Raw genomic sequence first — 20,991 nt, 5'->3', positions numbered from 1 at the left:
GTGAATTGGTAAAATTGTACTTCAACTTCAGAATCCGTTGCAGGCTTCAAATTAATTCTCCAAATGCAAAAGGAGACCGAATATTCCTCCTTCAGTTCTGACTGGCCCTACCAAGCTTTCCTCCATAGAGTTATTCTTCAGTATTGATCTATGTCACACACGCATTGTTGGTTGGCCCCTCCCTCCTCTGACCATGTGATGGACGCACACAGGGAAGTTACGAGTAGTTGGCCCCGCCCACTTGCACTTGTTGCAGTTGCGGACAGATTCAGAGTTTTCCCGGAAGAATCCGGAGGTCTCTGTCTTCATCATCATGGGAACACGGATGCTGCGCTTCTATCTGCTGGTTTTGCTGGTTTTGACAAGTAAGACATCAAAGTTTGAACTTGTTCCAAGTCAACTGGCAAATTGAGCCGCAGTTGTTTTGAAGCCAGAGAAAACTATTCATGTAAATGCCCTGTAAAGGTATTTTATTAGAGAGAATGCACAAGTTGAGGAGTTGAGTTGGTCGATCAGTATTTAGTGGGTTCGTTAACGCCAACAACAAACATTGCATGTCCAGAGTGTGACTGTCTTTATCTCACCAGAAGAATTATAGCTAAATATTAGCTGCTTAAATCCATTACAATTGTATCTAGATTAAGTTTGATGCTTCAGTTTTATGCCGAATACAGCAAAGCATGTCAAGACACACATTTATTACAAATCTGAAGTCATATTTAAAGATACAGCTTTTGTAAGAAAAAAATAAAATAGAATTGCTATATTTTTTAAGGGAATCTGGTTTGGCTTTCTTATGTTGCTAAAACCATTTGTTCTCTAGAGCAATGGTTCTCAAAACAAAGTTTCCAGATTCATCTTTTAATATTGTCTTGATATATGAATGATATGTGGACACTGAAATTATTTTTAATACATGTCTAATATTTTTCTCTTGAGTTGTTCATAACTAAGTTGTTATGTAAAGTTAAAAGTAGAACAGACTTATCTGATATTAGATCAAATTCAGCAATGTGCTTCAAGCTGTGTCTTTATTCAGGGGCTGCATTCTTTGGAGGCTACATTTGAATACAGATTGCGTCACAGCAGCTCGACCAGTTTTGTCCCATTTCGAAGGGTCCTCTAAATGCATCCTCTCATCCCTGAGAAACGAAGCCTCCAAGAGGTGATCCCTCTCAGCCCAACCTGTCCCAGGTTTCATTGTGCTTCAGTGATAAACCGTTTTTTAAAGAGGTGATGGCGCCAGCAAGTGTCAAGACGTGCGATGCTTGAATACCATGCTTCAACTCTACCGGACAACTAACTGTACACATGCTTGGGAACAGTTACGCATCTGTATTTTAACTCAACCTATGAACCTAATGCCAAACCATGATTGCACATAGACTAAAGCTTCATCCAGAATACTGGTAGAATATGGCTAGTGTTCAGAAGGTTTTGAACAATTTGTCTGAGCCAGTATTATTTGGACTCTATAATTGAAGCCTAGCTCAACGTACATTTGCATATGAGCGACGCGGAGCAGTGTGGTGTAATTAAATCCGCTCTGCAGATATTGGTCATTAACTGTTTTAGCGCTGTATGTGGACTTTGCGAAGTCTACAGGGTACGTTGGAGTATAGCAATCGTTTCCCTCATCTTTAATCTTGAAGCAAGGTCATTCCAATTGAACATTTTGTAGTCGGCTTAAGTGAATGGGATTGGATCAAACATTGAAGAGTGTATTGATGCTGGCATACGTTGACATATCCAGCAATTACTGAGATTACAATCACATTTTTTCTGGCTTTGCAGCTTCTTAGCTCACCTGGAACCTCTTGGTAATTAAGTGTCCATGCATTACAGTCAGGATGATCGTTCAGTTGCTGTTCAGTGAAACACCACAGTTCTAGAGGTCTAGTCAATGGTACTGCAGGTGTGAACTTTACCTTCATTGACCTTGCACTTTGTTCTGCTTCTACCCATGTTTTGTCATTAGTGGACCACCACTATCTGCTTCTATAGAAAGCTATGGGATAAACATAACAGTCATTCACTTTACATCAATATGTCAAGAGGACATGCAAACACAAAAGGTTTTTTAGTTCTTTTTGTCTGGAAGAGAGCTGGAAACACATGTTCATCAGTCTTTTTTGATTCTTCTCCTTCAGGCTCTGTCATCAAAACATTGTCAATTTGTCTCTCAATTTTGTTTGCAATCACGTTTCTGCTGTGTCCAAAGGGAATCGTTGAGTTTTCCTTATGCTCAGAGTTTGATTCACAGTTCACTAGGAACATTCTCTATTGATGGCCCCTTTTCATGGGACATGGAATGAATGACACAGATCGTGCCATGTGCAGGAAAGCCTCCCTGCTCTCCGTCCTCTGGAACGCCTTGACCTGCTCCATGTCCGGGCCCACTCAGCATGAGGGGAAGGAGGAGTTAACGTCTGGTTACTCGCCATGGATCTGCACTCTCTCCTGCAGGCGGGGGAGCCAATCTGCACCTTGTGGCATGGTTCCATTCTGCTTTTCCCTCGACCTTTAGGGTTGTTCTGGTTGTCAACAACACTTGGTAGGGACCTTTCCACCTGGGAGACAGAGACAACTTTTCCAAAGATTTGATTAATACAAAATCAGCGTTGGTTGCACTCCCGGTTTGGGGAGCCTATCAGCCACCTGTAAGTGAAATGTTCTCAAAATGTCAGAGAGGACAAGAGACAGTGTCTATGAAAATTCCATAACAGGGGCAAGCTAGTGACTTCGATTACGTAAGCATCTGAAGACTGGACTGTCTCATTCTATGCGTGCCTCAAAAAAGGCGGTCTTCATGGGCTGTATAGGCTGTGTCCTCTGAAGGATGCAGCCCCTAAATCGAGACATAGTTACAGTGAGTTTGAAACAATGTTTATGAATGAAACTATCTCTCGCAGACTCAGGAATAAATCTGTCCTTTATTTGAGTTAGAATCTGTAACTCAATTTATTTTATTCCACTTCCTCCACAGAGGCATCCAGCATAAAGATTCAGAACAAGCTGATAGGTAAATGTCTTCAGGTGCAAGAAGGAACGTGGGGAGGCAGAGTGTCTCTGGGGGAGTGCAGCCCATATTCACCAGTACAGGAGTGGAGCTGGCTCCCGGAGAGCCAGGCTCTCAGCAGCCACTTCACTGGGGAGTGTCTGACGGCCCCGGCAGAGCAGTATGAAGGGGTTCACCTGCAGCCCTGTATTTCAAGGCTTGATAGCGACGGGGCTGACGAAGGAGTGGCAGCAGTGGATATAGGCAGAGAGGAGAGCAGCCAGGCATGGTCCTGTTCCAAGAAAGGCCACCTCTCTTTGATGGGGAGGGGACTGCACCTCAGTGCCACTCCACAATCCACTTTGGTCTACCTATCACAGAATCATAAACAGGTAATGATATTTAAGTTCCTTTTTCATGTGTCAAAATATCTGAAAGTACCTTATTTCAATTATTCAGGAGGTGATATATATATATTACATCATAAGAAGAAGTGTTACAAAGTCTTCTCAAGCCTGAAATAATTTTGGCATCTTTACAAGCAGGGCAGCAGGTGGCGGTCTCTTGACAACCAGACATTGTGCAATGGAAGAGAAAGAAAACATATCCAGCAACAAGATCAAACTCACATCTATGTGGGGAAATCTCTGGAACCTGGGATGTTTCCAACTGCCGATGAAAACAGAGAGGCTGAACCATGTAAGAACCTAAAAGTGGAGTAGTTTACTGACTGTTGTTTTGCTACAGTTTGTGACACTAGAACTTCTTTCAGACATGCGTTTTCCAGAGTTTCTCCTGCCAGTCCGCGAGGAAAACAATAACACTAAAGATCCAGCCAGTGGCTTTACTTATTTAAAGCTAATCTTGATTACTAATAGCATCAGCAACATGGTCAATGAAAGTAGATTATTGAAATGAACAGTAGGTCATTATGTTTTTTTGTTGTGTTTCAGTTGGACGCTGGTACCATTTAAAAACAGTCATGGTCAATTATAATCAAAACCAGAGCAGAAACAAGTAAACGTGGACATCATGAAAATGAGGATTTAGATTTTCTTGCATTGAAAATGTTGCTATCCAACAGCTGATCCTCAGTGCTCCAATGTTTTGATTTCTCAGAATGCACCAACAGGATATCTGTATCTGTATCTACCCTGGAAACAATATCACAGTGAAGTCCCAGTAATGCTGATTCACTGGCTGAGAGGAAATCAAACCTTCTGGCCTCTAGTTGATTTGTTTATGTATTGTCTCTCTTCCAGCTGAAGGTATAATGGATGACAAGGTCACCGAAACACATCTGATTATCAATGGGACTCATTCGCCACTGAGCACCAAATCCCCTGCAGATCCCACCATGATTTTCTTCAGTATGGATTATGGTAAGTTTGGTAAATGTTAATCAATTAAAGATTAAGACTCAAGTTTTAAGACTGGAAATATTTTCTTGAACAACATTGCATGTAGCTTGACAAATTAGCCTGAACAACTCCCCTTATTCAGAATGAATGCAGTTACTTTCACACCACTAGGTGGAGATGAGTGAATGAGAAACTTGAAAGAAACCATAAAATGAAGTTTATGGTGGGTGTGTTTGTCAAGGTGTTTCAGTTATGTTCAGGTTCAGAGACGTGACAGAAACTAAAGAAATGCATGAAGAAGAATGATTATCTAGAAAGTGATAAATATAATATATTGGTCTGTATGTTATTCAGTTTATTTAAACAATGTATGTACAGGGATGGCCTGGAAGATAACCATGCTGGTGCTAAGCTCTTTGGCTCTGGTCCTGGGGACTGTGATTCTTATCCTGAATGTTTACACCAATAGGTCAGTACCTAACACACACAAAAGCATTTTTACTTATATAGATGCACCATTGAAAACATTACTATTCTGCATATGATCATAGCCCAGCAGATAGGGATTTTAAGGGGGCGATGTTTATACCGATTATGGGCATTACAAAATTCAGATTCAGATTTATATTTAAAAAACAAATTGCCAATTATTCCCACTATGTCATTATCAAAGTCTTATAACAAAGAATTATAATTTAGGCTTGTTTGACATTTTAACCATACAATTTATTATAAATAACTATAGATAAAAAGAAAAGAAAAACTGTTAAACCCAAATATATAGGACTGGAATTAAGAATTTCTTTTTTAAGTTATCATAAATGCAGATATTTTCTGCATTGTATATTCTGTAAAATTATCATTTGGCAAACATAAAAGCAGATACTGATGTTTTAAATGTTTTACATGATTGCTGTTTTATCCTGTGGTAATTTAGCATAACCTGCTATTTATATATCATTTAATTTCCTTATCTTGTTTTAACAATTTCATTTTTATTGCTTTGATTTGAAGCACTTTTTGTGCTTTATAAATACCGTAATTATTGTTATTATTATAATGATTGGAAGTAGAAATAGCCCAAAGGTTACTGGTAACAGTGTCTCTAAAACAAGGTTTACTTGTTCTGTTGTGTCATTTTAATTTGCATACTTGTTTTGTGTGATAATTTCAGTCTCTATTAATTCAGGTTGGGAATTTGACAACGTTTTTGACATTTGAGAGAAATTGGTTAATTCAAACTCCAAATTTGGTGGAATATTTCAAACAGCAAATGTTTTAAACTCAATTTAAACCAAGAATATAATTGTATGAAGACACTGCTTCATCAGGACACCCTATTGGATTGTTATTTTTATTACCTCCACCCACTTTCCACCTCTGTCTGTCTTCCTGTGCCAGGAGGAAGAAGGTGGTGTGTGTCTTGAAGTCGTACACCGTGAGGCCAGAGGTGAGTGTTCCTGGGTCCCCCGTGCCCAGTGACAGGGCCCCGCTGACAGAGCATGCCATGCGACTCCCCCACTCCTCCCCCACTCTACATCGGGGAGAGATCCTGATTGAGTGGAAGGACGGCACCGTGACACCGCTGTACGAGGCCTGAAGGCTGTGCTGTTGGTGAGGGTTAGGGCGTGGGTGTGTGCATGTGCGCAGGATATACAAAAAATTGAAAAACAACAGGCAAAATAAGGTTTCGGGCTGCTGGCATCAGAGAGGTACAGGGCAATGGAAAGTTCATGGCTCAGAATCAGACAATTTTTTGAGGCTTAGCTGCCAGAGGAAGATAAAAGCTGCTGAGAAGCTGCCAGGAAAGAAAAAGATTGAGTTTGAGCTGGGCTTTGACCTTTTTAAAGATAAGAGTCCTGACTGCAAAATAAATGTTTAGCATTCAGATATTGTTTGTAGAGGTACTATAGGTATCATGTAAGGGCTCAACAAAAAAAACATAGCTTAGGCCTTGATAAATACTCAATAAACTAATCTTTGTTTGCTGTAAGGCCCAAACCACTGTAGATGAAGATCTGGTCATGTTTTCTTAGTTTAATGTTGTTATTTCATCTAATATGATTCTTCCTCAGCTGCAGAGGCTTGTGCACTGAATATTAGGATTAATAAGAATAATGACAGTTGTGTTGCACTGTACTTTACCGTGTTGTGTTGACAGAAACAGTGTTTGGTGAAACATGTTTCATGACATAATTCAATATCATTAAACTTCATCTGTTCATTTTGTAATTTGCTTTGATAATGACATGACATCATTTGTATTAATTTATATTTGTAATTTAATGTTTGTAATGCACGATGGATGTTCTTGACCTTTGTAAGAGCATTTGACAACACAGTCTCCACTCAGTGGCTGTTTCTAAGCTCTTTTCTGTAGAGATCAACGATATTTAAAAGTCTTAGTAGGTAAGCTGAACAGTAACCGAACTCTAGATCTTTGAACTTGTCAGTAGCCGTTTTCAGACATGAACTCCAGAGGAGGTCCGCAGAATTGGGTCCGGACTTTCTCTGGAGTTTTCCTTTCACACATGGACAAAACAGCAGGAGATTCTCCGCTCAGACACAACAACAGCACAACAATCTCTGGAGGATCTTCTGCTGTGTTCTCACATACAGCCCCTCTGGAGAATGTCCAGAGGTTCATTGTGAAGATTGCGTGATAAGGTTGAAAACTCCAGAGCCAGGTTCAGAAACTGTATTGTCAACTTACGGTGATGTTTTCCTTTTTTTGTACTGGCAACCTGTGTCTGTACTACATCGCTCGACCTACCTGGGTTATGTTTTTATTGTTCGGCCTTCTTTACCTAACATCAGCCTACCTATTTAACCTGAAGCTGTAAAAGCAACATGACACATTGTTCTATGTCGCTGTTGGATGTTACCGACCCGACTGGCAGATGTCATATATCATACAAACAACTTTATTAATAGTAGTTATGATATCGCTAATGATTGACAACGCTGCCTTTGTCACATGAATGATGTTGATAATGACAACATATCCCGGGTATGTCGAACTCACTTTGTCGTGTATTATATATATATATATTATGGTATATTTCACTAAAAGTTTTCCAAAGCTGTGAACTTCCTAATTAAATGTCAAACGGTACATACCTGACGTGTCGTTTTTGTGAAGTGTTTTATGATGTGTTATGTAAAGTTAACATTCTTTAGTGTTTGCTGTACGTCGACAGCTCCTCCGTTTTAATATCATCCCAAGTGAGGGGTTAAGGAAACGACTGCTGTTTACAGTAATTGCATCAGACAGGCTGTAGGGATGCAGTTATCACAGATATGTTAAAGAGTGGAGTGTGGAAACTTCCCAGCTTGAGGAGTCTGTTTACAGCGGAAAATCAAAAGCTATTCTACAGTTTTGGGGGGCAGGGGCCTGTTGTTGGGCTAATTTGATCTCTCCTTCATTTTAAGAATGGTATGTCAATCTTTGTTTGGACCAAACACTACCAGAAGAAAAGAACCTATCCGTGTTTTACATGAAAAACTTTTGTTTTATCCAAAGTGCATGTGTAGGCAGTGCTCGCTTATATTTTAATAGACATTTTTGTAGTTTATTTTTTTCTCAAGAGAAAGTAGCACCTAACCTAGAGCTAAAACCCTGCTGGTAGCGTTTATACTAATGAGAGGGCACAACGTTTACTGAACAGAACACAGCACCCTGAAAATGACATGGCATCCTACGCCCTTCCAAAACCACATCCACATGCCATACAAGAAAAAAGCAGGTTATTTTCAGTGCTTTTTTTAAAATTCCTTATTTGTTAAATATTACATTAGAAATATTTACATTTTATTGACCTAGAACCTGCGTGTAAATTCAATTCTTAAACCATACACACACAGTGCATATCTCTGCCAAGGCCCAACAGTCCCTTTAAATTCAATCAAGCTGCACCAAACTGTACACACTTATAGATATCAGGGTCCATAAATATGCTAGATTTTAAAAGTCAAGATACATGAATTATTCCCTGGGAAATCTGTGAAAATGTCCACACCAAAATGTAATGGGTTTTTCCCCAAACCAAATCCTGTCGCCAAGTTTCATGGTAGTCCATCTAATAGTTTTGTGTAATTGTCCTGACGAACAAACAAACATACAAACAAACCAGCAAACTTGGCAGAGGTAACTGCCAAGGAGGTCATGAAGCAAAACATTGACTTGAGGGTGAAGTGCTGATTTTCAGCTCTATAATTTGAGGTTGTTGTTGTACACATGGTGTGAATGGTTTACGAACCACAATCCTGCCAGTTTCCTCCTGCACAGGATTAGACTTGAAGTGGATTGTACTGTAAGTGCTCATCCAGTTTTTATCAAGTAAACAACTCATAGACCCTGAAAACTAAAAGTCAGCAGCTTAACCAGTCATTGTTTAATTTAAAATCCTGGTGTGCCAGGTTATTGAGCCAAAACAGCACAGCCTGTCACTCAAATATTGCTGCACTGTATGTGCACAGACGTGTCTTTTTTATCCAAGATGAAAGAGGAGGGTGGGAGCGACATCTGTATGAATAAGAGGTGTGACCGACTGACTCAGCACTCTCAATACCTGCTGGAGCGCATGGATCTGGTTCCACAGTCTCCCTTTAAAGAATTCTTCTGATCAAGAAACCATTCAAACAAACCATTAACATTGCTTCTTCTTGTTATTGTTGTGCACTGGTATTCTTATATATACTATGGAAGTCATACTAGGCTTTATTATGTATAGATGGTCCTCTCTTAGTGAGAGAACCATGAGACTGATACTGATACGAATAATTTTAAATTTAAAGATGGGCGACGCATCTCCACTTCCCTCCTGCTATTCTGAAATAAAGCCAAAGTGTCCTGGATACGACTGCTGCCATCTTGTGCATTTGGAGCTAGAGTGTGTACAGTAGAAATCAGGGATGGAGTCACACAGTATCGAGGTCCCACCGATACAGTCTCGACCAAGAGCGAGTCAGTATCAGCTGCCAATCAGTGTGATAAGATTTACGGAAAGTGACAGAAACCATCTTGAGAAAACGTATTTGATGAAAGCACTGTAAAATACAAACAAAAGGAAACAAATAACAGAGAGTGGGTGAGGTTGATCAATCAAGAAAGAGGTGTTTTTTCCCCTCTCTTCCTAAAATGCGCCTCCTGTCTTCCTTGTTTGTGAGAAATCGTCATTCCTGAGAGAAGCGCTCGGTCACTGGGGTGTATTGTTGTCGGGAGAACAGTTGTCTGAAGGTTGAAGTCACCACAGTAATATCCTGCTCATCCCTCAACATCACAGTTACACCACATGAAACAGGCACCAGATGAAGCAGAATTCATGCAGCCACCTTTCGCACATGAACTTTTACAAAAGTATCTCTTGTCCTCTGTATAAAACACCAGCTTCCCAACAGGGAACAGTTCAAAATCTCTGCAATGCACTGTGAACTGGTGTGAACAGCATGTTAGTGCTGAAGATTTGGATGAAAGGGGGAGAGGACAAGAGGAAGGAATCGAGGCAACAATAAACAGATGTGTTCTAAGGACCCCAGATTTGTGACCATCCTCCATTTCCTTCTCAGCAACGTACAAAAGCCAGTCTTCAATTTAATTTCAAATTCCAGAAAGAAGCACGCCGACATCTTGTGAGCATATTTGTTGTTTTTGTTAAATCTCCCTTTTATCGCAGTCATCTCAAAATATCAAAGTTTGCAAATTCTGTTGTTCAAGATCTTTTATCAAATGCAAAAAAATAAGTCATAGAAAACATTTGTGTTGACTCGGGTCAACAACATTGAACATCTGCACTGTATCAGTTTTACTTAATAATCTAACACAAAGTTTTTTCGTTACTTGTCCTTGTTGGATGTAGCTGTGTCCAGTTTTAATGTTAACTGTTGGTATAAATCAAATTTTGTAAACTGAAACTAGGCACATATATGCAACAATTTGGCACGTTTTATTTGCAAAAAAGTAATAATGTTGCAAAACCTTCAGAAGAGTTGAAGTAATTGCACTACAGATTGGTTTGTTCATGTTATTCTGGATGCATCTGAAATTATATGGGTTGTTAGCAGGATTACCTAAAAACTACAAGACAGATTATCATGAAACTTGGTGGAAGGATGCAGTTGTCAGGAGAGATCAGTAAATGTTCTTGCGAATCAGGATCAGGAGGCGGGTCCAAGATTTTTTTTTTAAGTTCTTTAACATTGTGACATTGGGAGCATTCCATCATTTTTGGAATGTAATAATAAATCATTGATCTTGATCAAATCAGATATATATAGGGAACTGATATATGATGAAATCAAGATCGAATATAAATGTGATTTCATAAGTGGACTGTTTGGCCATGAGATTTTCAAAAGTGGAATTTGTATTTGATGTATAGCTGTCTCTTATTTGGATTCTTTGTGGCTTTAATAGTTCACAGTAAACACTGCTGTTATCACACATGGCCTGCACATGTGTACCAACTCTTCCCTCAGGTGGTTCAGTGTCTAACAGACCAGACAGCATCCCAGTCTGAACCAGACACTGCCTACAACAGTGTGACATACATTTTATTACCCTGTAAAACATAGGTTGAGGGTTGTTTGAACTATGCAGGACAATTCACTTCTTCTGCAGAATCTTTCTTTCTTTCATTAAAATATAAGATTACGGTCTGTGTTTCCCACCTAGCCATCTGCTTGTTTTCCCTGTTAAAGTGTGGTACACAACTCTGAAATCTCGCCAGGTGCAAATATTTTGATGAGACTCTGGCCTGAGTGAGCGAGCCGAGAGGATAGAAATGAGATTTTAGAGGTGAACGCAATACCAGCTCCTGTAGAAAGGAATATACTTGGTATGTGAGATGCTATATTGAGGGTATTATATTGTTTTAGCATGAAAGCATTCTGTTTTGGCCTTTTCTAATATCAAACCTTCACAGGCTCCGAAAATGCCCCTTGCCACAAGATGTAATGTTAGAAGCTTTTGCCTTGCCTCAGTGATTATTATAACTTTTTACATCTTTGTTTTTCTTGTAAAGCTGAGGGCCTGCTGAAACAAGAACCATATCCTTCCTTGGTATTTTGTGGCTCGTTACAACTGGTCAGCTTGTCTTTGTCTTTTTTTGGTCACATAAGAAAGGACAGACACTGACAGACATGCCCCACCCCCCACTAGTTTCTGCATTTAACTAAACTTGCATAAATGTCCCACACACTACCTGCTACGTTTGGAACTAGACATCAAAATAATAATTTTTCACTATCAATGTCAAAAATTGGCTGAAACAATATCTTACAGAGCCATAATACATTAAACCTGATCCAATGATAGAATTCCACTGGAGCCTCAGGCAGCGTAGTGTACCTAGCAGGGCAGCTGATGATAGAAAACACATGTCCACAACCATAATGCCAGTTAGAGCTGCGTGCATCAGCTCTTTAAAGGACCATTCTGGTGGTTGGCATGTTTTGGTCCATTTACTGCAAGTTGTATATACTGTACCTTGCATGATTGCTGCACATGTACTCCATCACTTATTCAAGGAGTTTCCTTCATTCCAGGGAACCGCTGCTCATTTCATAGTTTTAATTTTTCACTTTCCAGTCACCTAAACTTTTATTTCATTGCCTGTTGTTAAGAGCTGTTTTGAGTATTCTTGCTCCTGATGTGATCAAGACCTCTGACAGCTTACATAATCACAAATGTACTGTTGCTGAGAGCTACACGAGAAGATTGATACTGCTGTCATTTCTGTTTAGTAAGTGTGGAACTCGAGTCAGTAATCATTCAACTTAGCTTAAAGACTGGCTGACTTTGTAAAAAAAATACACCTACCACCAACAAAATAATCACATATCATGTACGTAGTCCAAATAGTGGACATTCACATTTGTTTGTGTCAAGAATTAAACTGTTACAAGATGTTGCAGAGCAGGTTTTGTACCTTCGAACAGAGCCAGGTGAGTTTTGTAGGGACTCCAGGTAATCTACTCTACACATGCAAGCTGACCTGCTGAGACCTGAAGTAATTGTGCAAAACCGCTGATTCATATAGGTTTGCCAGAATCCAATATCTGGTTGCAGAGAATTATCCTCCGTGAAAAGATTACACATTGAGTGGGCGTATTGTAAGCCTGCTGTGATGTGTGACAACAAGTTGTGCCATTCAGTGCCAGGCCTTCTTTAGAGGGCTTAGAGATGGTCATGGTTAACAGGATTATGAAAAAACTACCATGATTATCAGGAAAGTTTGTGCTGTGTCAGGGAAGAATCCATTCAATTTGGGTGTGGATCCGGATGGGGAAATCAGAGACTTATGGGGCATTTTTTCAACATTTTTACTGATTTCTCAGAGAATAGATCGTAGAGCTTGGTTAAAAATCAGGCAGGTGTATGGGAGTGATATTTATGAGTGTGTTCAATTTGGTGCTGATCCAGATCCAGTGAATTTTAATGTAGTTTCATGAGGGGACTGTTCGGACTTGGAGGAGGTATGTTATCTTCTCTGTGCTAATATAGTTAGACACTGTTGTTGGACTGCAGATGTGGGTTTTAAGTGATGCATTGTTTATTGGTAGGGTTTAGGTTGATTCTCTAAATTTAATCCAATTTCTATTTCATTAATGCATGTGTAGAGATATTTTGCTGCTAGTTCTGCAGATTTGAGGCTAAACCGATAGCATATGTTGTCTGCAAACTGAAACTTTGGCTATGGTGGCTGGGGGGTTGTGTCAGACGATTTTCCAGGAATCTATAAAATAAAAAGGAGGGGACTCAAAACTGCACCCTGGGGAACTCCTACTATAGGTGAAAGGTTTGGGAATGGGTGGAGGTAACTGATTTTGATTTGTCGGTTGTTGCGAAAGCTTGAAATAATGGATTGAGTGGATTCGAAGTCTGTACCTTGTCCATACTGGTGGGGTTATTTAATTTAATCTTTTAGTATTTCTATCAAAATGACCTCATGGAGCATGGAGGACTAGGACAGATTCAATTCATGCACTGAAGGACAGTGGCCCAGTTCTGGTCTGTGGATAATGAGGTATGCCTTGAAATAGAGAGTATAGCTTGAAATAGCTGTACAAATATACAGTTGTGCAGTGCATAATGATGGAGCAGGTCTCCTTTTGGCACCGAAAATCATTATTAAAGAGCACAGCTGAGAGAAAAGAGAGATCATTATGTGTAGTCTTGTTCCTTGTCCAGCTCTAAACTTTGGACACTGCTGGTACACCCCTGTAAAGAATAAAGACAAATAAAGAGCAACACATACAAGTGCTTATGTTTCTTAAGCTGTTTTTGTTTTACAACTACGTATGTTATCTCTTTCTTGGGATCAAACTCATCCAGAAATATTGACTTCAATATTTTTGGTCCTTTAATTTTCAGTCTTTTCACGCCAAGTCTCCTTTCAAAAAGAAATTTATAAATTAGCAGACATTTTGCACACCCTATCCAAACAGACCAAACAGATGTTAAAGTGCAATCAGTTTTCCCTGAGAAAAAACTGTACTGTGCATAGAGGTGTAACCCTGCAAAGGTTCAATTGAATTGTTTTCTGATGTAATTCGATTACACCCTCCCCCAGAAATGAGAAGCAGGTAACAGGAGAGTAACATTAGCTGCATTCCTGCAACAATAAAAACAGACTTTATTGAATCAATACAAAAGCATTTCCCCCTCAACCTAAAAAAATAACAGGTGCTCACAGTCTAGTTTTGCACCCAACCATGGAGTCATACAAATTGAACATGACAGCCTGATAGTTGTAACAGCATGGCTACAAACGCTTCGGGTGACATTTGTTTCTGACAGAGAGCAAATAGTCAAGTTTGCAAGCTGATGACATGTCACAGTAGTTTGTCAGCTTGTGTGGAAACTGCTGGTTAAAGCTTTTGCATGTTAAAGGGTTACTACATTGAAAGAAATGACAGCAGCTCTGATACAGTTGCAGCAGCACAAACTTTCTGAATGGACAATATTCATTTGCAGATATTTGAGCTGTTGAGTTCAAGTTTAAAATTTCTATTGCAGAAACTGCTGACAATTTCCCCAAACTCAAACGCTAACATTGAAAGGCCCTGGACTGACAAAATGCATAGAAATTGGTTGGGAGAGACATACATATAAAAAGTGACAAAACTATATTAGTATAAAGCATACAATACTGTTGAAAGTGAGCGCTACACACACTAACATCAAACTGTTCATCTCTTAAAAGAATTAATGTAATTCTGTGTTTTCTAAAGTTCTGTTTCTTTCCTCCATATACAACTGATCATCTACATTGTTATACAATCACATGATAAAGTTAAGAGTGGCCTGTTTTCACACAGCCATCTTGGGAGTTGACCCAACAGCTGTTAAGGTGGTTTGGGGAAAAAAACTTGGCTTCTACAGTTGTGTTAGGAAAAAAGGCTGGTGTGGTATTTACAGAATGTGCATCTTTCTGACTGTTTGGAGGTTTATATCTTAACACACTCAGTGCCCGTCTTTGGCGTTGTTGGTGTTGACGTTGGTGAGTCCGACGTTTTCCTGCTCCTGGCTCTTTCTGTCACGTGCTTCTCCCTCCATGTGGTAGCCAACCATCAGCTGGTAGATCATCACACCGATGATGGTGCCAAGGAACGGGGCAAAAATGGGCACAAGGAACCAGCCGTTTCTCGTCCTGAGGAGTAGGAAGAGAAAGAGTGAATAATACAAATGGTTTGTTAGACAGTGAGCACTTTGAGAGTGACGTTAAGAAGAGTTCATGCATAGATTAAAAAGTCTGTGCTCTTACGTGAAGACCTCAGTGCCCCACCCAGCCATTGCAGTGAAAATACGTGGTCCAAGGTCTCTGGCAGGATTGACAGCATATCCAGAGTTAAAGCCCATAGACAGTCCAATAACCAGAACCACAAATCCCACAGTGAAGGCCTCCAGCCCCTGGGGGATGGGGTTGTTGTATGGGTCCACGATAGCCAGAATACAAACGATTAGGGCTGCTGTGCCAATTATCTGGAGAGAGATTGAAAGAGAAAGTTAGCTGTGTCATCCATATTTGAAAAAAGGACATTTAGTGTATGATAGCTGTCTCCACTTTTCAAAAATGAGTACCTGATCAAAGAAGCCATTGACAATAGTGAGATGCTTTCCAGGGTAGGTGGCAAAGATGCCAGCTGTGGCTCTAGGACCAGTCACATTGAAATTTCCAGGATGGTCCCACAGAGCGTCTAAAGGGACAAACAACAAAAATGGAGCATTAGATATTTTTCTGTTGAGATCAGCTGTTTAAATGACATCAAAACATACATTTGTTCATATTTGGTGGCAAAAGGATTATTTTAGATTTGGCTCCACGTCTGGATGTTGTCTCTTACCGTAGTACATGCCAAAAATGATGGCAGAACCAAGGAAAGCACCGATTGTCTGAAAGAGGAAGTACATTGGGAATTTCTTCCAGGGCTCTCTTCCAAGTAGACACAGGGCAAAAGTCACTGCGGGGTTCAGATGGCCACCTGTAAATGTACATGGTCAGAACATATTATGGTGCTGCAACTCTGATACCACACTCAAACCACAGACTTATTATTATAAGTAAAATGTGATTCTGCAATCAGGATCGAAATAATGCTCAGAATTGACTGATTCCTAAACATCCAACCAAATAACTCATTGAGAACATTTTGTTTGGATGAGGAAATTTCCAGTGAATTTGTTTGCATACCTGATACTTGACCACACACCAGGATGCCTAAGGTGGCAGCAAAGCCGAAGGCAAAGTTGACAGTGAGGAACATGCCATGGGAGCCGCTGCTCAACACCAGCTGGGCCACAGCACCGCAGCCAAACATCTGAAGAGAGAAGGAGAAAGACAAGTTCAAACTAGTTGTGACAATCATTAATTATTTTACACAACATGCACCAACTGTATTCACTCTCTCAGTGTTGTATTAAGAAGAAACCTTACGAAAATATTTTTCAATCAATTAAAGTCAAACCAAGGGTTGATATGAGGCAATGTGATTATTATCAGTGAAACCAGAGAAGGAAGCCCCATTAAAGGAGCTCTATTGGGTTCATAATGGCACACAGGGATACAGTGTTGCATGTGCAGGAAGGTCAGTGTGTTGACCTACTATACACAGCTGATTTATGTGGGAAGGAGAAAAAAGCGTGTGTTTTAAGGCAAAGTGTTTGTGGCCAAACAGGTGCCACGCTGCACTGAAAAGGTCAAAATTGTTTACCAACTTCAGTCGGTAACACAAATACATTTAATTGTTTCAGTTTAAAGTTGTGAATATAACGTGTTAAATTTAATTTGAACAATTTGTGTAGCAGTTGCTCCATCAATTTTTGTGATTCTGTGTTTCAGTGTGTGTATCCCTGTGTGTATTCGTATAGTATGTGTGGTCCATTGTTAGGCTGCTGCTCTCCGAGCCCCCTGATGAGGATGCTTTTCAGTCCGACCACACGACTCAGATGTTGAGGTTAGTGTGAGGGAAGTGCACTCAGAGGGACTGGCGCCTGAGGGGCGTTCATCATCACTGGGCTCAGTCTAAACCCTGTTCCCACCCCTGAAGAGACTGTCAATTCAACTGGAAAAATACTCCATAAATCAGCCCGAGTTAGAATTGTGTTGTCTGTTTTGTTTGGGCAGATTTATCTTCCTGGTGGTGTTGTGAAAATAAAAAAATGCTAACACTTCACCTCCACTAGTTTTTCTTAATGTCAGAGGCATCGGATTCCAAATGATGGGCCATTCACCCTCTAGTGCCAACTTCCCTATTAAAGGGAACTATCCCTTTACATTTCGGCAGAAATGTTTCATGTTAATCCGACACTGAATCTCAGAGCCTTGAGTGTTAGTTCTAACTCTGACAGGCTCATTTTCAGTAGGTTGTTCACTCTACAACTAAAGCAACCTGGTATGTTGCTGTCATAATGTTGTGGTTGGGTAACTGCACACCCAACCAACATTCCCTCGCCCGATTCAGCTGGCTTTGCATTTACTCCCAGCTTTTAGCACAGTTGGGGAGCTTGTAAAAAAAAAAACCCCACAGCCGACAGCGTTACTGAAACAAAGATTTGGCATTTGGTTTGGAACTGAAGGCAAAAAAGGAAAAAAACTGCTGGCCTGGAACTAGACTCTAAATCACCTGACATCTTCTCAAATTCAGGACAAGGAGCCTGAAAAGGCGTCCACAGGACTGCGATCGAGGTCAATGCAGGGAGCAGTGGTTTGAAGTGGAAAGTGCAGTTAGGCTGTTGGGTATTGCTTTCTTTGATTTCCGCGTCACTGAAGGGTCTGTTCACTCACACATTCATTTTGTTGGCTGGCTCTCAAACCTGACGGATTCTATAATACTGTCTAAAATACCTGGAGTTACTCACACTGGGCCAGGACTACAAAGAGACACACCCTCAAACACACCTAGACACACCCTTCACGCATGATACCTCTGAGTCGTCTCACACTGGCAGGCGATAACTCACTAAGAGTTTGCTTTGTTCCCGATTGCAATAATGTATTTGCAAGTGTATTTGGAGAGAGAAGGTCGTACACAGAGAATAGAACCGAATCAGATATCTGTGTATGAGCTCTATGAATATGAGAAGTCAGAGTATGTGAGACATGTCTGTGATGTGATTCCTATTGTTCTGCCACTGACTCTCCTACTGCTGCCATCACCATGTGTCACCTGTTCAATAATGACACCACACCTTTGTGCACCATTAGTCGTCATAATACAAGCTAAACAACTACCGACAACAAAGATTTTCACTCCGTGGCTTTAATGTTTCAGTAGTTTTCCAGTGCACATCTGTACAATGTACTTGTGTATATATATTATCTATTACAATATATATTTGTAACTCCTACTGAACTCAAGCAACTCACTCCACAAGTTGGAGATGTGAGTCATTTTAATTTCTTTTACATTAATTTGGATTTTGCATAAGAATAAAACTCTTTAAACAAAGATGATTAAATGCCGCATGCCTCTACGTCTTTGTAAATCAATGAACAACTGTAAAAAATCTAAATCAACACACTGGCACGTTTCTGCCAAAACTAGGGAAAGAAAAAAGCTTCCTCAGACTAAGTGAGCTATGAGGCTTTTTATTTGGTTTGTTTACTACAGCAGATTGCCCACAGTCTAGACCCCAAGAAAGTGTTTGTCTCTGATGGTCTCTTCAGATCAAGATTTTGTGGCTGTGGAAAAACCACTATTCAAGCTAAATGTCTTGTTTCTCTTTAAGTGTGTGTGTGTGTGTGTGTGTGTCCTCATTTGCACACACACACACACACACACACACACACACACACACACACACACACACACACTGTGTGTACGCTTCCTCCCTGAGATGTGATGAGAGAAATGTTGGGAAGTTTTGGAGCTGGGATGCAGCAAGATCCCGGATCCAAAACCTCACGCAAATATTGTGAATATAGTTTTGCCCACAGCACATACGATCCAGAGAAACCTGATACTTACCTGTTTGCTCTGGACTCAGTTTGCCAATGTAAGTTACTTGACATTTACAAAACAATCATTGGCTCAAAACGGTGACACAGTGTTACCTTTGAAGTCTGTGTATGGTTTAGAAATGAAATGCACTTTCTTTTTCTTTCTTCTTTTTCTTCAAACATGCCAATCAAAAATAAATGACAGCACAAACACTGCTGTGTGAAGAGTCTTTGATCATATTGCAGCATCAAAAGAAAATCGAAAAGACAAATTGTTAAAGGAAAATAGAGATTCAACATGCAAATAAAAGAATCAACATGCAGTATGTTACAAAGCATGAACTTTGCACCCTTTGCATTAAGCATGACAATTGACACAGTTCACTGAAGTGTTCACACACTTATGCTCACACACACACAGATATTCAACATATGTACACACACACTTACCACAAGGATGAGGGTGCCAAGACACTCTGCCAGCGCCTGCCGAAGCAACAGGTTGCGGATCTGGAAGAAGCGGGACAGTTTGTCCAAATACACCTTCTGTCTGCCCATGTTTTTCTTCTTCTCTGAGCCTGATGCGACTGTGAGGGGACACTGGACGTAGTAGGCAGGTAGGAATTCCTGAGTGGCTGTGCAGCTGAGAGAGCCAGGCTCCTCTTATAGAGCCAGGATGGACATGGACTGGAGCCAAGTGAGCTCGGCCCCACCTTCTGCACCACGCCTCCCTGTCTGTCACTGTGTGATTCACACTTTCTGGTACACACACACACACACGTATACACACACACACACACACAAACTATACGTGTGAGCGCCGTCATACCTGTAACCCATAACTTTTCAGGAATTTTAAAAACATGGTTGACTGATAGTAATGGCTTAATTGTGAAGTTTTGAAGCAGGCCTCTCTCAAAATTAAATACAGAAAAGATGATTTTACACTAAGTGTGATAACAATGTGTCTCTGCAAGGAACTGTATTTGTATCTTGTCATTTTTAGTTTGATTATTGGCAATTAAACACAAATAAAAGCATGTACTCTTATCATTTGCACGTTTCTTTTAAAACTGATTGATATTAACCTTGAACCAATCTCTGAGCCTCAAATCATCTGAAAAGATAGAAGAGTGAAGCTCCTACATTACAAGATCCTGTTTACAGGTAACGCAGCATGAATCCACCTTAATCCACCAAATGTCAAATGGTTTGAATGAATCCTAAATCTAACCCTAAACCCAAATGTTACATCTTAAAGCCCCCTTGAAAGATGTAAAACATCCTCAGTTCAAATATTATCCCACTCATGTTCATGAAATATTTGGTCCTCACAAGAGTAGAAATAACACAAACATGCGCAAATGCAATGCATTCTTGTTGGCAGTCCTCACTGGGTCATTCCCACACATCGTTCTCTTTTCCCTTTCTGTCCCTCACCTCGTCTTTTCTGACACGTTCTTTTGTTCCCTGTCTGAAACCTCATCACAGCGTATTGTACCTTCTTTGTCTGCTTTCTTTGGAGGTGTGAGAACATTTCCACGTTTGAAAGCTCACAGGTACAAATCAGTGCACCATTTCTTTTGTCTGCTTTGGGCTATGTGCCTAGTTTGCTGTGACAGTGGAGAAGATTATCAGCTCGGATCACCTTCACATTAGACTACAAAACTACTTTGTGAACAAATCTGTGGAGAATTTAGCATTTTTAAATCCTCATCCTAAGTATATCGCTGTGAGCTACAAACATAAAACTGCTATGTCCGCTTTGCTGATGTGCTGAATGTGCTCTCAGGAAGAGCGTGGCAAAACAATGTTTCAATAAATTACAGATGTCTCATCACTGAAGGACCCTGAGGCGATCTGAGTCATTACAGTCACAGCGACGGTGTCAAAGAGACTTGCGTCACGAGAAGTGGTGCAACCGCTCAAAGTGAACTGTTTCAGTGGGGAAGACAGGAATGGAAGACGATGACAAATTCGTAAATGCTGTGTTCTGAGGAGGCTGGCAGGTAAATTAAATATGAATCATTTTACAGAGTCAGTAGAGGATACTGTATGCCAGGCTCTTTCAGTTGAGAGGAAAATCTAAAAAGAAAAGTTGGGGTCTGGTGTGGCAGGTGTAATTACAGAACCATACTGAGGCTACTCCTCACAATCCACTGGCTGCACTATTTGACCTACATTGACACAT

At 40.3% G+C, this 20,991-nt stretch overlaps 2 protein-coding genes across 3 annotated transcripts; one reads left to right on the top strand and one right to left on the bottom strand.

The window, feature by feature from the left end:
* Window positions 1-204: 204 nt before the first annotated feature.
* LOC109633608 (uncharacterized) lies at window positions 205-7,478 on the top strand. 2 transcript variants are annotated; one of them, XM_020093611.2, is made up of 6 exons: window positions 205-365; window positions 2,987-3,390; window positions 3,544-3,697; window positions 4,261-4,380; window positions 4,738-4,828; window positions 5,761-7,478. In XM_020093611.2, the coding sequence occupies exons 1-6, from the start codon at window positions 314-316 to the stop codon at window positions 5,957-5,959; spliced, it is 1,020 nt and encodes a 339-aa protein (XP_019949170.2). In that variant the 5' UTR covers window positions 205-313; the 3' UTR covers window positions 5,960-7,478. The 2 variants fall into 2 exon arrangements, with proteins under 2 accessions (XP_019949170.2, XP_069380010.1); XM_069523909.1 differs by having other exon boundaries at window positions 3,541-3,697.
* Window positions 7,479-13,956: 6,478 nt separating this feature from the next.
* LOC109633672 (aquaporin-3-like) lies at window positions 13,957-19,447 on the bottom strand. The gene is made up of 6 exons (XM_020093691.2): window positions 19,251-19,447; window positions 16,053-16,179; window positions 15,706-15,843; window positions 15,443-15,558; window positions 15,126-15,343; window positions 13,957-15,011 (listed from the first exon to the last, which is right to left on the bottom strand). Exons 1-6 carry the CDS (start codon window positions 19,356-19,358, stop codon window positions 14,825-14,827), a joined length of 894 nt encoding a protein of 297 aa, XP_019949250.1. The 5' UTR covers window positions 19,359-19,447; the 3' UTR covers window positions 13,957-14,824.
* Between the last annotated feature and the right edge of the window lie 1,544 nt (window positions 19,448-20,991).

Source organism: Paralichthys olivaceus, chromosome 4, assembly GCF_024713975.1.
Source record: "Paralichthys olivaceus isolate ysfri-2021 chromosome 4, ASM2471397v2, whole genome shotgun sequence".
In the NCBI taxonomy this organism is placed as follows: Eukaryota; Metazoa; Chordata; class Actinopteri; order Pleuronectiformes; family Paralichthyidae; genus Paralichthys; species Paralichthys olivaceus.
Note: the sequence above shows the minus strand (reverse complement) of the source record. Positions and strands in the feature narration are given on the sequence as shown.

Coding starts and splice junctions, on each gene's coding strand:
- LOC109633608 (XM_069523909.1), top strand. CDS start 314: ATGGGAACACGGATGCTGCGCTTCTATCTGCTGGTTTTGCTGGTTTTG. Junction 4,381..4,737: donor TTTCTTCAGTATGGATTATG/GTAAGTTTGGTA, acceptor ATGTATGTACAG/GGATGGCCTGGAAGATAACC. Junction 4,829..5,760: donor CTGAATGTTTACACCAATAG/GTCAGTACCTAA, acceptor TTCCTGTGCCAG/GAGGAAGAAGGTGGTGTGTG.
- LOC109633672 (XM_020093691.2), bottom strand. CDS start 19,358: ATGGGCAGACAGAAGGTGTATTTGGACAAACTGTCCCGCTTCTTCCAG. Junction 15,559..15,705: donor CATTTTTGGCATGTACTACG/GTAAGAGACAAC, acceptor TTGTCCCTTTAG/ACGCTCTGTGGGACCATCCT. Junction 15,012..15,125: donor TGGGGCACTGAGGTCTTCAC/GTAAGAGCACAG, acceptor CCTACTCCTCAG/GACGAGAAACGGCTGGTTCC.